Source organism: Bombina bombina, chromosome 2, assembly GCF_027579735.1.
Source record: "Bombina bombina isolate aBomBom1 chromosome 2, aBomBom1.pri, whole genome shotgun sequence".
Lineage (NCBI taxonomy): Eukaryota > Metazoa > Chordata > Amphibia > Anura > Bombinatoridae > Bombina > Bombina bombina.
The window spans coordinates 1,120,476,660-1,120,493,740 of NC_069500.1; the positions used below are offsets into that span (position 1 = coordinate 1,120,476,660).

The window sequence follows — 17,081 nt, forward strand, 5'->3', positions numbered from 1 at the left end:
GTAACTTTCATATACTGGCTAAAGGTTTTGCGTGGTCAGCATTATTTTATCATATGCCCATGACCTGCAGAGAACTTCAGCATCTGTAGACACATATTTTGGAAATATATAGACACCAGAAAGAGAATATCCTGACCTATTTTTTTTTTAACCCTTAAACATATAGTTTTAGATTTTCAGTGTGAACTCTGTCTTTAATTTAACTGTATTATGTGATTCTTGTAATGCATTATTATCATTTATTTTTGTGTTTCAGATTTAGACTACGTCTTTGCACACTTCAGTGGCATTTTCCTCACTAGCACAGTATATTTTCTGATCTATTGTGCAGTAATGAAAAATCAACCAAAAGTTTACCCAGAAGCAATATTGCCTGGTAAGTGGGGCTTAGTAATAACAAACTTCTGCAGAACAATTTATTATAGCCAGTTTTTATCTTTTTTTTTTAACTTATGACAGGTTGATTTTGATGTTTTATAGTTGTGTAAATTATTAATTAATATAAGCCTGCCAATTTAAAAAAAAACCTAAAAAAAAAACCATATGGTAAAAAATATTTTTTTATGTATAGCGTTAGAATTTATTTTGGTTTAAGGTTAATTAAAATAAATGATAACTAATCAAACAGTGCATTTGATTTGGATACAAATATTTTTTTATTTTATTTTATGTTGCTATATGTAGTCTTGCTTTTTAAATGTGAATGTAGTTGTCATGATATTTATATTTTGTAAATAAAGAAATAATATGATCTCCAATCTTGAGAGAATACAGCACTCTTTTAAATATTACAAAAGCACTTATTTATTCATCTAGTTCTTAAAAACAAAGAACAGAGAAACAACAATAATAGTGCAGGTGTAGCAATGGTTAATACCCATTCATACAGCAGAAGCAGTCATAGGCAATTATCTCTTGGGTTCATATATATACATGTCATAAGTTATATCTGCAAAACATCACAAATATTGCTCATAAACCTTGTGTGCACACATAAGAAAAAATAAACAAACAAAAAAAGTATTGTTATAGGCAAGTAGTGACCAGCGCTGGTATATTGTTAGTTGCAAAGCATGCTTATTCCAGCGTGTCCAGATTAGCAAGAGTTAAGAGCAGTCCCCTTATATGTTTGACTATTACTTATTTTCCATCAGTTCTTGATTTTGGAAAAATGTTCACAGTCACAAGCTTTTAGTACCAGCAGTGTGTCAGTATGTAGCAATGTCAGGCAGAAAGTTGTTAGTTATTAGCCAATTGTAAGAGCTACCAGGAAAACATAGCACAACAAGCATATAATGTGACAGGGAGATTCACTATCTGCAAATTGTCTCAATCGAAAGTTTTCAGTCTTTTAACTTCAGAGAGAAAGAGATATATTACTTTTCTTGGTGCCACCCCTCCCTTCACTTAGCTTTGTTAGTCCGTTCCGGTTGTTTGCTCACAGGCATACCACGGCTTCATGCTGTTGTTAGGATCCTTTGTACTTTCCGTTGCGGACACTTTTAAAGCAAACATATGACTTTTCCTTCCTGATCCCATACTGTAGGGCTGTTGTGACAGTAGATACTTGATTCAGTGTTGTTTTTAATAAGTAATAAAAAAAAAGAAAAGTTGTCTGGTGTTGTGCATGAACTTGAGACCACGCCCCCCCAGGAACCCCCCCCCCACCTCCCTCCCTCCGCCGGTGCCACCATAGCAATGGATGCAATGCGATCGTGGCATGAATCATCCATGTTGCGCAATTAAGGAGAGCCAGTGAGCCGTTCAGCTGCCCTTCATTGATTGCGCAACATGGATGCTTGATACTGGGTTACTAACTTTATGAGCTAGCTCATACCAAGCTCCAGTAGAGGCGGTTCTCCAAAACGCCTTTATGATGGAGTTAACAGACAGCCAATCAGCGCTGCCAGGAGTGCCCTTCATCACTATTACGTGGTGATGGTCTCTCTTGTCTGGGGAGGCGTGCCATAAATCGGATTGGCAGAAAGTGAAGGATGGAGCTGCTAGTGCCGACTCACATGTGACAGACTGGCCGGGCGGTGTTGCAAGAGAGAAGGTGCCAGACCAGTTGAGGTGCAGAGCTGCCGGGTGCCCAGGACAGGACTAAGGAGTAGACTAAGGTGAAGAAGTGGAGCTGCTGCTCAGCCTGAGCCTGCCAATGTCCAGCCCCAGTAAGTGCCTATTGCCTAGTACAGTGCCAGCCAGACCACATGACCAGTGCCACTGCCGCACTGACTGACTGCCCTGGACGACTGGAGGAGGACGCCTCACCTCACACCGGTAAGTTAACTGTCTAGAGCATCAAGACAAGCCCTGCTTTACATGTTAAGTTAAGGCTTAGAGGCCTATTTATGAAGCCGTCAACCGCAAATATGCTGGAATTCCACAGCGTAATTGTAGAAATCTGTGACGTAACATACGATCGGTCTGACACAGATCCATGCTTACGTCATTACAGATGTTCAGAATGCAAATTCAGCACTATCTGACTACTTTTGCTAGTTAACAAATATTTACCAGGTACGCACGCCACTATTCCGGCCCAGCGTACCTGGTTTTCAATCCGCCACCCTGGAGGCGGCTGATGCCATAGGAATCAATGGGAGTCTGAAAGCAGCGAAAGCTCATGTTCGCTGCTGCCCGATATCCCATTGATTTCTGCCGCCCCCCTACACCGCCACAACCTACATAATATTATTAACCCCTAATCTGCCGCCCCCTACACCGCCACAACCTACATAAAATATTAACCCCTAATTTGCTGCCCGACACCGCCGCCACCTACATTATACTTATTAACTCCTAATCTGCTGCCCCGACACTGCCCACACCTACATTATACTTATTAACCCCTAATCTGCGGCCCCCTACACCGCTGCCACCTACATAATGTTATTAACCCCTAATCTGACGCCCTCTACACCACCGCCACCTACATTATACTTTTTAACCCCTAATATGCTGCCCCTACACCTCCACCACCTACATTATACTTATTAACCCCTAATCTGCCGCCCCCTACACCGCCACAACCTACATAATGTTATTAACCCCTAATCTGCCGCGCCCTACACCACCGCCACCTACATAATGTTATTAACCCCTAATCTGCCGACCATCTACACCGCCGCCACCTATATTATACTTATTAACCCCTAATATGCTGCCCCCTACACCAACGCCACCTACATTATACTTATTAACCCCTAATCTGCCGTCCCGACACCGCCGGCACCTACATAAAGTTATTAACCCCTATCCCGCCACTCCCAGAGCCCACCGCAACTAAATAAATGTATTACCCCTAAACCCCTGGCCTCCCACATCACTAGCACTTACTAAGCCTATTAACCCCTAAACCTCCAGCACCCACATTGCTATAAACTAAATTAACCCCTAAACCTAACAACCTGCTAACTTTATATGAAATATTAACTCATCCCTATCTTATAATAAATTTAAACTTACCTTTAGAATTACATTAAACTATAGTAAAATACTAATTAATCTACCCTATTAGACTAAAATTACATTAAACTATATTAAACTAATAATTAATCTACCCTAACTGTTAGACTAAATTACATTAAACTACAAATTAAATTAACTATATTATATATTTAAACACCTAACCCTACTCAAATAATTTAAATCTACACAAAAAATTATTAAGTTACAAAAACTAACAACTAAGTTACAAAAAAATAACAAGCACTAAGTTACACAAAATAAAAAAGAAATGATCAAAGATTTAAACTAATTACACCTAATCTTAGAGCCCTATGAAAATAAAAAAGCCCCCCAAAATAAAAGCCCCTAACCTACAATAAACTACAAATAGCCCTCAAAAGGGCCTTTTGTGGGGCATTGCCCCAAAGAAATCGGCTCTTTTACCTGTAAATAAAAAATACAAATACCCCCCCAACAGTAAAACCCACCACCCACACAACCAACCCCCCAAATAAAATCCTAACTAAAAAAAACTAAGCTCCCCATTGCCCTGAAAAGGGCATTTGTATGGGCATTGCCCTTAAAAGGGCATTTAGCTCTATTGCAGCCCAAACCCCTAATCTAAAAATAAAACCCACCCAATAAACCCTTAAAAAATCCTAGCACTAACCCCTGAAAATCCACTTACAGTTTTGAAGATCCGACATCCATCCTCCAAGAAGCCGGCAGAAGTCTTCATCCAAGCCCGCAGAAGTCTTCACCCAGACGGCATCTTCTATCTTCATCCATCCGGCGCAGAGCAGCTCCATCTTCAAGACATCCGGCGCAGAGCATCCTCTTCGTTCGACGTCTTCTTCCCGAATGAATGTTCCTTTAAATTACGTCATCCAAGATGGCGTCCCTTTGATTCCGGTTGGCTGATAGAATTCTATCAACCAATCTGAATTAAGGTTGAAAAAATCCTATTGGCTGATTGCAACATACATGGTGTTTTGCATTATTCTTTGTTTAATCCCTGTAAAGGGTTAGCATATAGTAATGTCCAGCTTGTCAGCCACAGGCATTGCAGCTAACTGCAGTACATGGCCTGCTAGCCAATCAGATGTGACTGTAGTTAAACACATAGGCCCAGTTTACAAACAGAGCGTAAAAATATTGTGCACTAACATCACTCAAGTTAAATGGTGTGTGGCTAAGGCTGATAGATGGAGTTGGGGTCTCATATATTGGGAGGTAGGTTAAACCACTGAGGCTGTTAAATGGCAAGGGATACTTGTCAAGGACGGTGTAGCTATAAAGAAAGCATGGCAGATTTGGAGGAACATAATATTCCTAGTAGTAGTTGGTGCACCAGATGCTTATAGGTGGGGAAGATGAGACATGACCAGAGACACCTGTGGAATTTCGATTTAGAGGTGGAAAATCTAAAATAGGGAGGTAAGGCAGATACATTACCTGGAAAGCTGAGGCTGCAGCCTGCTAGGGCAGACATAGGTGTACCTGAGACAGAGAGATGGGCAGGTTGGGAAGATACATGCCTAGAAGGATGTTTTGCATCTGGGGCAGATCAATTGGGTGGGACATACAGATACATAGCATAGAGGGATACAGGGTAGATATGTGATAGTGAGGGAAGTTAAAGGGATACTCAAGTCAAAATAATCCTTTATGATTCAGATAGAGCAGCAGTTTTAAGACGCTTTCTAAATTACTTCCATTATCAAATTTTGCACAGTTTTTATATTCACACTTTTTTGGGAACAAGCTCCTACTAAGCATGTGCACAAGCTCACAGGGTATACATATACTAGTCTGTGATTGGCTGAGGTCTGTCACAGGATGCAGGGAGCTGGCAAATGGGAGAAAAAATAAAATTTGGCAGAAAAAAAATCTACTGCTTATTTGAAATTCAGAGTAGGTGTTATTTCATTGTCTGCCTTTTTTTTTTATAAACTTTTTACTTATGTTGTCCTTTAAGCAAGATAGATAGGGAGCTGTGTACTTATTTATTTAGATTCCAGCCTTCCACCTGTCATTAAGTGCAAACTGTGCTGTGCAACTGCATATTGAAGTGTTTGAGTACCCAAGGCATATTTGACAAATACTTCACAGAATTTCACAGCCTGACAAAGCTCTCAAATTGTGCAGATTGCCGGACAATCGTAAAGGCTGTAAGCCATTTAAATTTAGAAAGCTAACTTAGCTTTCTAAATCTAAATGGCTATGGCTTACTGCCTTTCTGATTGTCCAGCAATCTGCACAATTTGAGAGCTTTGTCAGGCTGTGAATTATTTGTCAGAAATGCCTTGGGTACTCAAACACCTCAATATGCAGTTGCACAGCACAGTTTGCACTTAATGACAGGTGGAAGGCTGGAAGCAAAATAAATAAATAAGTACCACTTTATCTCCTTGTGCAACAAAAAAAATCTCATGTTTTAAAGCACAGTTAGCCAAGCTTTTATTTCTAGCAAGTGGCATGCTAGATAGTATCTGACAAATATGCTTTAAATACTATCCATAACCAATCAACATATTGCAGATGAGCTGGTGCTTTAGTGCAATTTATCTTAACCATGGTCCTCAAGTACCCCCAACAGGCAAGGTTTTCATTATAGCTGAACCAGTGCACAGGTGAAATAATCAGCTGATCAATAACACCATGGTTACTAACTTGCTCTCACCCAACAGCTGATTATTTCATCAATGCACTGGTTCAGCTATAATTAAAACCTGCCCTGTTGGGGCTACTTGCAGCCTGCGGTATATACGCTTCTCCGGCGTATCATATCTACAGCTAGGATCCACAATACTGTATGGGCATATCTATCCACTTTCAGATCCTGAGCTTTCTCACCTAAAATCATATAATGATGAAAACGTCAGTAAAGGCTTTATTAGACCATCAAATTCCCCTGCAGGAGCAGGAATCTTTTTTGTAAGGAATGAAGATAACACTCTCCGACCAATAATAGACTATCGAGAATTGAACAAAAGAATCATAAAAAAACGATACCCACTCCTATTGATACCCAAACTTATCGAACATTTACATAATGCAACAATTAACACTAAATTGGATTTAAGGGGAGCCTACAACCTTATCAGAATACGTGAAGGTGATGAATGGCTTACACATTTCAGGACTCGCTACGGCCTATTTGAGCATTTGGTCATGTCGTTTGGGCTCTGTAATGACCCAGGAACTTTCCAAAACTTTATAAATGACATCTTTAGAGACCTACTCGATGTATACCTGGTAGTATACCTTGTCAACATCCTCATTTATTCTAATTCTCTTCAAGAACACATTAAGCATGTCAGATGGGTCCTCACCAGATTACGCATGCACAAATTATATGATAAACCAGAGAAATGTCATCTTGTTAACATCCTACCTGCAACGCTAAGGGCTTCCGGTGGGAGGAGCTGGCTAGGAGCAGAGCACGCCGAGTTGGGGCGCGCAGCATCGTCAGCTAAAAAAATATCTTGTCTCCCCTACTATCGTTCTCCCGTTGTTGGTGCTGGTAATTTGCATCCTAGGGAGGTGGGCAAGCTACATCTGGAGCCCAAGTGTGGAAGCCTGCTAGAGCTAAGTACAGGCTCAGTTGCTAGAGCCGCAAGCGACTATCCATTATTGAACCAATTTCTTGTAGTCACTAACTGTGACAGTGACCGGCAAGTGTGAAAGCCTGCAAAAGCTAAATACAGGTTCAGCTGTCAGAGGCATAAGCGGCGCTGCCGTAAGAGACTGTTCACTTTTCAACTAAGTCTTGATACTTACTGGCTGTGAGCGAGACCGACATCTCTTCACTCTCCTGCCGAATGGTCTTTAGGCAGCGGCGTGTGTTATAACGCTGGAGTCCTGCACGCGTGGGAAAATAATTAAATGCCAATCGTCTGTAAAAGGAATATAAAGAAGTCTCCGTGTACCGGACCCGCTGTGGGATGAGAACTGTCCCCTAGGGTCTGATATTGTTTCCAACTTACAGAATAACAAGCAGCTGCAAGTTGCCTTAACTTGTTGGATTGACCGGGTGTATTGTGACGCCAGCAGCTCTAATCTTCAGCTCAAGAGAAGCAGAGGCGCTCCCTGCCAGAGATACGAGGCTGCTGTCTGTTTCCTGTTATTCTATGTCTACAAGCTATGGTGGTTTCAGCTCCCGACAAGGACTAAAGAGAACCTCTTTCCTGCTGACATTTGGTTTTGAATAGGTCAAACCTACTCTGGCCGAGGCCCCCTCAACTCAGGAGCTTGAGAGCGCAAGTATTGTGCCCTTGTAAAAGGGTCTGGTCTTATGACTGTCTACAAAATTCTCTCTTTTTTTTATTTAAAGAGAACTCTGTTTCAGTTTTCATTACTGCCTGGCTGGTAGTCGGAACTTAACCTATCATAGGCCAAACACCAGATTTAATTACCATAATCTGTGGGACATTAAATTAACTGTTTCTACACTGCTATACCTTATAACTTAGCATTTTGTCTATAAACATCTCTGTTAGCCTCTTAAAGATTCAGTAGAATAAGCTGTACAAACAGGGGTAAAGAGGGTAACAAAAGATCCATATAGTCTGAGTTAAGATAGTGAATCAAAGGTACCTGTGCAGTATACAGTGAGATTAAATCTATATAAAAAAGGAGGAAAAGATAGTATAAATTCAGTCTTATTATCTCTTAAGTTTACAAGTAGAGGTTAATCAGCAACGTTTTGTCATTTCATCTGTTACTCCAGAGATTGCTGTCCATATTAGTTATACAGTTCTGCTGTTTATATATTTCTTACTGGTAACTGGTTAAGTCTGTGTCTATATCTCAATTAATATGTACCTGTCATATCCAGTTTTGCGGTAAAGGTATAAGGGGTTATAAACCGGTTAAGGGATTTTGGAAATTAAGGATAAAAATTGTATAGTGGATCTGCTTTCATATTAGAATTTATAAGCTAGAAGTCATTCTCCACTTGTATCACACAGTGGTGCCTGGTTTAGACTATAAATACCTGAAAAGCCATTACCCTAGGTGTGGTGAGGCCGAAAACATAGTTTCTATAGCGCTACAATTAATTCAGGCTCTAAGGGTATATCTATAAATACTGTTTCTTTTTCCCCCTTAACATTATAATCACAACATTTGTCACTAAACTAAGTTATTCACCCTTTTTTTTTTTTTTTTTTTTTCCTTTCTCTCTTCTCGCACGTGTGTCTTTTCACTTGTATGTATATGTATGTATATATATAGATATATAGACGTGTATTTATATTTGTGTTTGTACGGGTAGGTCTATACCTACACACCTATATAGCCACTTGGCTCTCTAGCCATTTTGTGATTCTCACTTTTTGTTTTGTGATCATCCTAATTTAGGAATTCACTGATATTAGTTGATTTTTTACACACACTCTCCACTACTTTATCTTTCTGAGTACACTCTCTATTTAGCAGAGTGCGCACTAAGGGGAAAAGACAGTATAATTTATGGACAGATATATTACGGCCTCTAAGTTTATTTCTCCAACTATGCCAGTTAAACAAAAAGATAGGAAGAACCATATTTCAGATATTCTACCTGAACCAGCAAAAGAGATGGAAGCTTCTAAATCTGACATTCAACCACTAGTAAATCAATTGTCAGAAATTTTCTTACCTCAATTTGAGCTATTACAGTCCCAAATGGCTAATCTCACGGTGGAGATTAGAAATTTTCAAACAGACTTAATGAGGTTGAGAATAGGGTGTCCGAAACAGAAGATGCCATAAACACACAAGCAAGTCAAATTACTACCCACACTAAAGATATTAAAAATATACATCGGTCCCGCCGAAATAATTTAAAGATAGTGGGGCTCCCAGAATCTAGTGAGTTTAATGACCTCTTACACTTTGCTTCTACATCTCTCCCTCAAATATTAGGTATGCAACAACAAAACACACCTTTACTGATTGAAAGAGCACATAGAATAGGCCCACAGAGGAGATCAATTAAGGGGATAAGTCAACCAAGACAAAATGACACTCCTACGACTCTATAGGAAAATTGATTTGGTGCAGGTGGGGGATGCCAGAATCCTGATTTTTCAGGACTACTCCAGTGAAACCTCACAGCAGAGGAAAGTTATGGCCCCCTACTGCACTAAACTAATTGATGCAGGACATAACGCTAGGTTAATTTACCCAGCCAAAATAATAGTAGAAGATAAAGACATTATACACACTCTGATAAATGAAGAAGAAGCAAGACAATTCTGTAGTGATTTAAAGATTAGGGTATAAATAGGAAATTGGTCAAAATTTTACAATTAGACTATTGGGTCTTTTGCGATGTTGTCGCTTGAGTGGCCAATTTTTAATTTTTTTTTTTTTTGTTGTTGTTTATTCTTCCTTCCCTTCCCCTCATTCCCCTCTTTCTCCTGTGCTCCTGTAAGGTGTCTTCCTCCATTTGATTTTTAATTAAAAAAAAAGAGAAGACATTCTCAAGTGTGTGTCTTGGAACATCGGGGGAATAACTTCCCCTATTAAAAGGAAGTTGGTTATCAAACAATTAGGTAAGCATAAACCCGATCTTGCCTTTTTGCAAGAAACCCATCTTAAAGTTGCAGAAGTAAACAAATTAAAAGTAAAATGGGTTGGCCATGTAATTGCTACCCCATGTAATAAAAGGAAAAGAGGGGTGGCCATTCTGTTTAACAAGAACCTGACATATAAAGTGTTAAATCAAACGTTAGACAAAGAAGACAGATGGCTTGTGGGTGAGATCGAGATAGGGAATATTAAATATATTTTTTGTAACATATATGGACCAAATCAGGTCGATTTAGAATTCTGGAATAAGCTTACAATGCAATTATCCCAGTATATTGGGCAAAACCTGATTTTGGTAGGCGATTTTAATTTAATCCCAACGTCGTTATTAGACAGATGTACTTCAAAGACGGCTCATTTTTCTAATACAAAGGCTAAAATATTTTCCCAGATCTGTAGACATCTAAAAGTCCATGATATTTGGCGTATCAAATATCCAGATTCGCAAAGATTCTCCTGTGAATCTAAATCTTATAGAGCATTCTCTAGAATAGATTTTTTTCTGATTTCAAGCTCAATGCTAGCAATGAAGACTGAGGTTCAAATTGCGGATATAGTTATTACGGATCATGCTATTATCTCTCTAAATATATATATGAGCAACCTAACTATTAATTCAGTAAATAACTTTTATTTCCCTAATTATTTATCTCAAGATAGGAAGTTTGTGGATTGGCTTGTTCAAAAATGGCAAGAGTATCAAGGTTTCAATAAGGAATATTTCGGAAGAATTGAGATTTTTTGGGAAGCCGCAAAAGCATATCTGAAAGGTCTAATAAAGGCATATATGGTAAAAAAGAAAAAAAAAAGCCAATGCACGGGAAATACAATTGGCAAATCAACTTAGTAACGCTTATAAGAAATACATTAATAACCCAGTCAGAACGCTCTGGAACAAATATCAGGTGGCCAAACAGGAATGGGATCTTTTTTTTAAAGAAAAGATGATACGAGAAGATATTAGAATTAGCGCAAAGTATAAGGGACAATTTGGTAGATCAGCCAAGTTTCTGGCTAGATTGAATAAATCAAGGAAAAAAAATAATACAATTGAAGCTATTAGGGACGGTCAAGTAAACTACACAGATCCACTAGATATTAAAGAAATTTTCTATAAATACTATCAAAATATTTATACAGCAAGTGAGATAAACATTGAAAATAAAAATAGTTTTTGGAATAGAGTAAGAGTCCCGAAAATTACAACATCCTTTCTGGAGATTTTAAACAGCCCCATTACAACTAAAGAAGTGGCAGAGGCTATTGATCAGGCTAAGAACAACAAAACACCTGGCCCAGATCAACTACCAGCAGAATTTTATAAGATCATTCGAAATGATGTGCTCCCTACTATAGTTAAACTGTTTAATTCATATTTTGTATTAGGGAATCCCATGTCTGAGTACTTCTCGGCGTCGGCTGTTACGCTAATACTTAAGAAAGATAAAGACCCTCTTAACCCGGCCTCGTATAGACCTATATCACTCCTAAATGTAGATTATAAATTACTTACGTCTATAATGGCTAATAGACTCAAGACAGGAATAGGTCAAATAATACATGAGGATCAATCAGGTTTTATTCCGGGGAGAACCTCTATTAGAAATCTACGGCGCATTACTATCATAATAGAATATTTTTGGGTTAATAATCATAACAGGGCCACTAACCAAGATCAAGCAATTTTAACAGCCGACGCCGAGAAGGCTTTTGACTCAGTAACGTGGGACCATTTATATACGGCATTGGATAGGTTTGGCTTTAAGGGGCAATTCCTATCTGTGATTAAATCGATATATAACCTACCCACTTCGTATATTTTGGTTAATGGTATGCCAACTGCTAGATTTCAGATTCATAGAGGGACAAGACAGGGGTGTCCCCTGTCGCCTCTTCTATTCAATATCGCCATAGAACCTCTGGCAATTCTATTGAGACATACCCTACAGGGCATTGAAATTGGTGACCAAAGAATTACCCTGTCACTTTATGCGGATGATTTGTTATTATTTTTGCAAAACACTAAACTCAGTATCCCTTTGGTCCTTGAAATTGTTGGACAATTTAGTTCCTTTTCTGGGTATAAGTTAAATCTTAGTAAATCGGAAATTCTATGGATAAATCAAAATACAGATAGCTGTAAAGATCACCCGTTTAAGGTTACAGAAACTATAAAATATTTAGGTATTAATCTAAACAGAAATCCTAACTATTGGTACAATAATAATTTTTCTACGTTTTTTGCCACTGCTGAGGAGAAATTGAGTAGATGGATTTTGTTCCCTATCTCGTTCTCAGCCAGAGTTATGATGATAAAATCGGTTCTTCTCCCGCAATTAATATACCTTTTCCAAAATCTTCCTCTTTTTGTATCAAACAAAGACCTAAGACGCTTTAACAGAAATTGTGTCTCTTTCCTATGGAATAGGAAAAGGCACTGTCTCTCCCGAGCTAAATTACATTGTCCACTAGAATTTGGAGGATTCGCCCTCCCTGACATAAAATGGTATAATAATTGTATTTTGGCATGTTTTGTTTTGGACTGGATTACAGACACCAGCTATTTCTCAAACCTTTTAACGGAAAAACAGGTGGTCGCCCCTCTTTTCCTCAAAGCTATAATTCATTGTCCAGTCACACATTTACCAAAAGAGATTAAAAAGTTGTCAGTAATCCGTAATGTGATTTTAGCATGGCAAAAGCTTTGTGTAGCCCTGGATGTAGATTATCGGATATCTGCATATCTCCCTATCAGAGGAAATAATTTATTTCCTCCTGGTTTGTCATCGGATATATTTCCAAAATGGGAAGAGAAAGGATTAATATATGTGTCACAACTATTAGATAATGACCACAAAGTAAGAACATTTGAATCTATTTTTCAAGAATATAACATACCAAATAAAAAATTTACGCGTATTTACAACTAAGGCATTTCATAAATGGAGTTCATAATATCTAATATCAGACAAGGCTACAAAGAATTTGGTATACTTAAAGATTATATTACTCTACATAAAAACAGTATTCACACTATTTCATTAATTTACAATATCTTTATGTCTAAACAAGGGCAGTTGGGTTTAGAAACTTTGACAGAGGTCTGGAGGCCTCACTTTCAAGAAATAACGCTAGAAAAGATTAAATTAAGCATTAAGCGAGTAAAAGACGCCAAAATCCCTATATCCTGGAAGGAATCCCACATAAAACTAATCAATAGGGCATATGTCACACCAAAATTGTTAGCTAAATGGACAAGTAGTAATTCAGGAGACTGTTTTAAGTGCAGGAAGTCGGACTCTGATCTTCTACACTGTCTATGGTACTGCCTTAAAATTAGGCAATTTTGGCTTAAGATATTCTATTGGTGGTCTAAAATTTGCAAGGAAAACTTTGCATTAGATCCATTTCAAGTTTTTTTTCTAGTTAGGGAATCAACTACAAAATTCTCTAAGGTGATTAATACACACATCTTATTGGGCCGCAATCTAATTTTCCGATTTTGGAAAAACAAGAATGCTCCTTCATTCAAGTTATTTAAGCAAGAGGTCTACTCGCAGATTATGTTCGAACAATTAAATAGTGACCCTTTATCCTCAAGTCAGACTCAATGTTTTTTTGATAAATGGCTTACTGTAATTTTGGATTTACCATATAATTCACAATACTCATTAACCAAGTGCTTTCATAAGTCAGACTTTTTTGGTACACTGATTCTCAGGAATGTATTTCCAGTTTCCTGGTATTAATACAGTATTTTTGTGTAGATATTGACCATGATATGGAAGTGGAGAGACCCGGAGCACCCCTTTTTTTTTCTTTTTCTTTTTTTTCTCTCTCCTTCCCGTCTCTTCCCTCTCCTACCCCTTCCCCCCTCTCCCCCCCTTTTTTTTTTTCTCTCCTTTTCTTTTCTCCTTTTCTTTTTTAGGTTCAGTTAAAAACGGTAGCACAACTGTATGACATCGGAAGGTTTGGATTTTAGATCCTAATATTAAGAATGTCATGATAATCTCAGTAGTCACTGTACAGTATAGATGATTAGCGCAGGATTTAATTACTGCTTCTGTCTCTCCTACTTAGGCGAAGATGTTCGTTTATAATTTTACAAATAAGATAGAAATGAATGATATGCTTTCTTCTCTCTTTTTTTTCTTTCTTTCTTTTTTTTGCATGTTATGTTCCCTGTGCTATGTATAAGGAATTTGCTGTATTCGTGACAAATATTTGTTCAACTGTAATATATTTTGTGCTTGAAGATAAATAAAAATATAAAAAAAAAAAAAAAAAGAGAAATGTCTGTTTCATGTCCAAGAAATTTCATTCCTTGGTTATCACATAAGTTTATCTGGTATCCGAATGGAAAAGAATAAGGTACAAGCAAAAATAGATTGGCCTACACCTAAGAATTGGAAGGATATACAACGATTTCTTGGATTCGCTAATTGTTACTGTAAATTTATTAAAAACTTCTCATCTATCACCAAACCTATCAGTCACTTGACAAGTAATACAACTTCTTTCCATTGGACACAACAGGCTCAGTCAACTTTTGATTTTTTAAAAACCAGGTTCTCAGAAGCTCCCATTCTTCATTTTCCAGACTCTTCTCTGCAATATATACTACAGGTGGATGCATCCGAGTATGCCATCGGGGCACTGTTATTCCAACGTAGATCTTTCTCTGAACCTATTCATCCTGTAGCCTTTCTTTCCAAGGTAATGAGTCCAGCCGAGTTGAACTACCCCATAGGGGAAAAATAATTACTCGCAATCAAATTCTCTCTAGAACATTGGTGACATCTCTTAGAAGGAACTCAACATCCTTTTTTAATTTACACTGATCATAAAAATTTGGAATACCTCTGAACGAATAAAACATTAAGTGCACAACAAGTTAGATGGAGTCTCTACCTCTAGGTTCCATTATAACATCATATACCGCCCTGGAAACAAAAATAGGAAGGCAGATGCTCTGTCTCGAAAATATAAAAGACCCAACACTAACACTGCTCCTTCTACAGTGATACCATTAGAAAATTGTATTGGCATAACCACTGAACATACTGAAATAGTAAAGGAAGAACAAAGATTGGATTCCCTGTACCTACACAAGAGACATCTTTACATTCCTAAAACCCTAACATCCATCATAGAAGAAACTTTTGGTGGCCTTCTATGCAAGAATCGATAACCAAGTACATACAGTCATGCCCGATATGCACAATTTCTAAGTCAGAAAAAAGAAAACCTTATGGCCCCTTCTAATGTCTTTACCAGTCCCTTCCAGACCATGGTATCACCTTGGCATGGATTTAATTGTGGATTTGCTGAATTCTGACAACCAAAAGACCATACTTGTAGTAGTTGATTTGTTCACGAATATGTCACATTTTATTCCCTACAGAAAACTTCCTACCTCTGCTGAAACTGCTCAATTATTTCTTACACACATTGTGAAATTGCATGGTGTTCCTGCTATAATCACAACTGATCGTGGAACACAGTTCACATCTAAATTTTGGAAGGAACTCTGCAAATCCTTACAGATATAACAACGTTATAGCACATCTTTCCACCCACAGACTAATGGGCAAACTGAAAGGGTGAACCAATGGCTTGAGACGTACCTACGCTGGTATTGCTAATCCCAACAGGATAACTGGGCATCTCTTCTTCAATGGCAGAGTATTCGTATAATAACACCATCAACTCCTCAACAAGATTAACACCCTTCTTTGCAATCTTTGGTTATCATCCTTCATTCAACTTAAGTTTTCAAAGTACATTCACTTGCCCACAGGTTGATGTTCTTACCAATAGCATTAACCAAAATTTCTGTATTCTCTCTGAGAATATACAGAATGCTCAACTGATACAGAAAAAACACTATGACACCAGATGTCGTCCAGCACCTCCTTATGTCATCGTAGATCATGTATGGTTGTCCATGAAAAATCTAAAACTTCAGATACCAAGCAAGAAGTTGGGTGGTTTGTTTGTTGGACCTTTTGAAATTACTAAAATCATCAACACTAATGCAGTTGCTCTTCGACTCCCACCTACCTACCATGTACACCCCACTTTGGTTGTCTCCTTGTTAAAACCTTACGTCTCAACTCGTCTACAGGATTCTCATTCCCAACCTGATCAGATGGAAGGGCTCATCTCTTGAGGATTATTCTTGGGAACCCTCAACCAATTTGAATGCCCCTCGTCTAGTTTCATTGTTTAATAGACGTCATCCAGACCGACCAAAGCCTGAAGCGTCTGAGCTGCTTCCTTGAGGTGGGGGATATGTCATGTCCTGTTTCTATATTTGCTGTAATACCCCTTTAAGACTTTGCTATAAACGTACCTTTCACCTGCACACAGCTGCTTAGTAATTTGAATCCTGATTCGACTGTCTCTGCAGCCTCACACAAGCAGCCCACTTTACAAGCTCCTAGCAAGTATTCCAGCTTTCTTTTCTCCCTGGAAGGAATCAACTACTTCACAGAAATTCAAAATATAATTTGCTAAAGAGATCTCTGCATTTTGACATATTTACTGAACCAGCAAATCTATTGTCTTTAGACTCACTGTATATATTGAGCATCAACCTTAGCCTTGTCCTCTGCAGTACATACTGTTCAGGCTCACCCCAGCTTGTGACTCCACTTTAGAGTTAGAGGTAAAGATACGATTTATTTAAGCACCAATCTGTTTTGATCCGGATTGTTTACTGCATTATCTGCACACAAATCAAACAACCTGTTTGCCTGTCAGCTCCTGCATAACACTACAGGTTTCACAGACTGCCTAGCAATCATTCTAGGGTATATGCTGCCAAAAGTAATCTGATACCTCTTGTAACCTTTCTCAAATCTGTTTATGTGTATCAGCTCTCACAGGATATAAACTACCTAGATATTTGTTCTGCTGTTGTGATCCACATCATAAATAATTTAAGTGTGAGATAAAATTACTCTTTTTGGTAGACTTTGTTTCCAAACATTCTACATCATTTTATTAATTCACTTCTGACTTATCAAACTACTTCCCAATAGTAGTTA

General features: G+C 38.2%; 1 protein-coding gene across 2 annotated transcripts in view; it reads left to right on the plus strand.

Moving 5' to 3' along the window:
• Nucleotides 1-17,081, plus strand: part of TMEM144 (transmembrane protein 144) — a 116,852-nt gene that overhangs the window by 54,236 nt on the left and 45,535 nt on the right. For both annotated transcript variants that reach the window (XM_053703775.1, XM_053703776.1), the window contains one exon: nucleotides 257-376. In XM_053703775.1, the coding sequence (XP_053559750.1) occupies nucleotides 257-376 (120 nt within the window). The remainder of the gene's footprint in view (nucleotides 1-256; nucleotides 377-17,081) is intronic.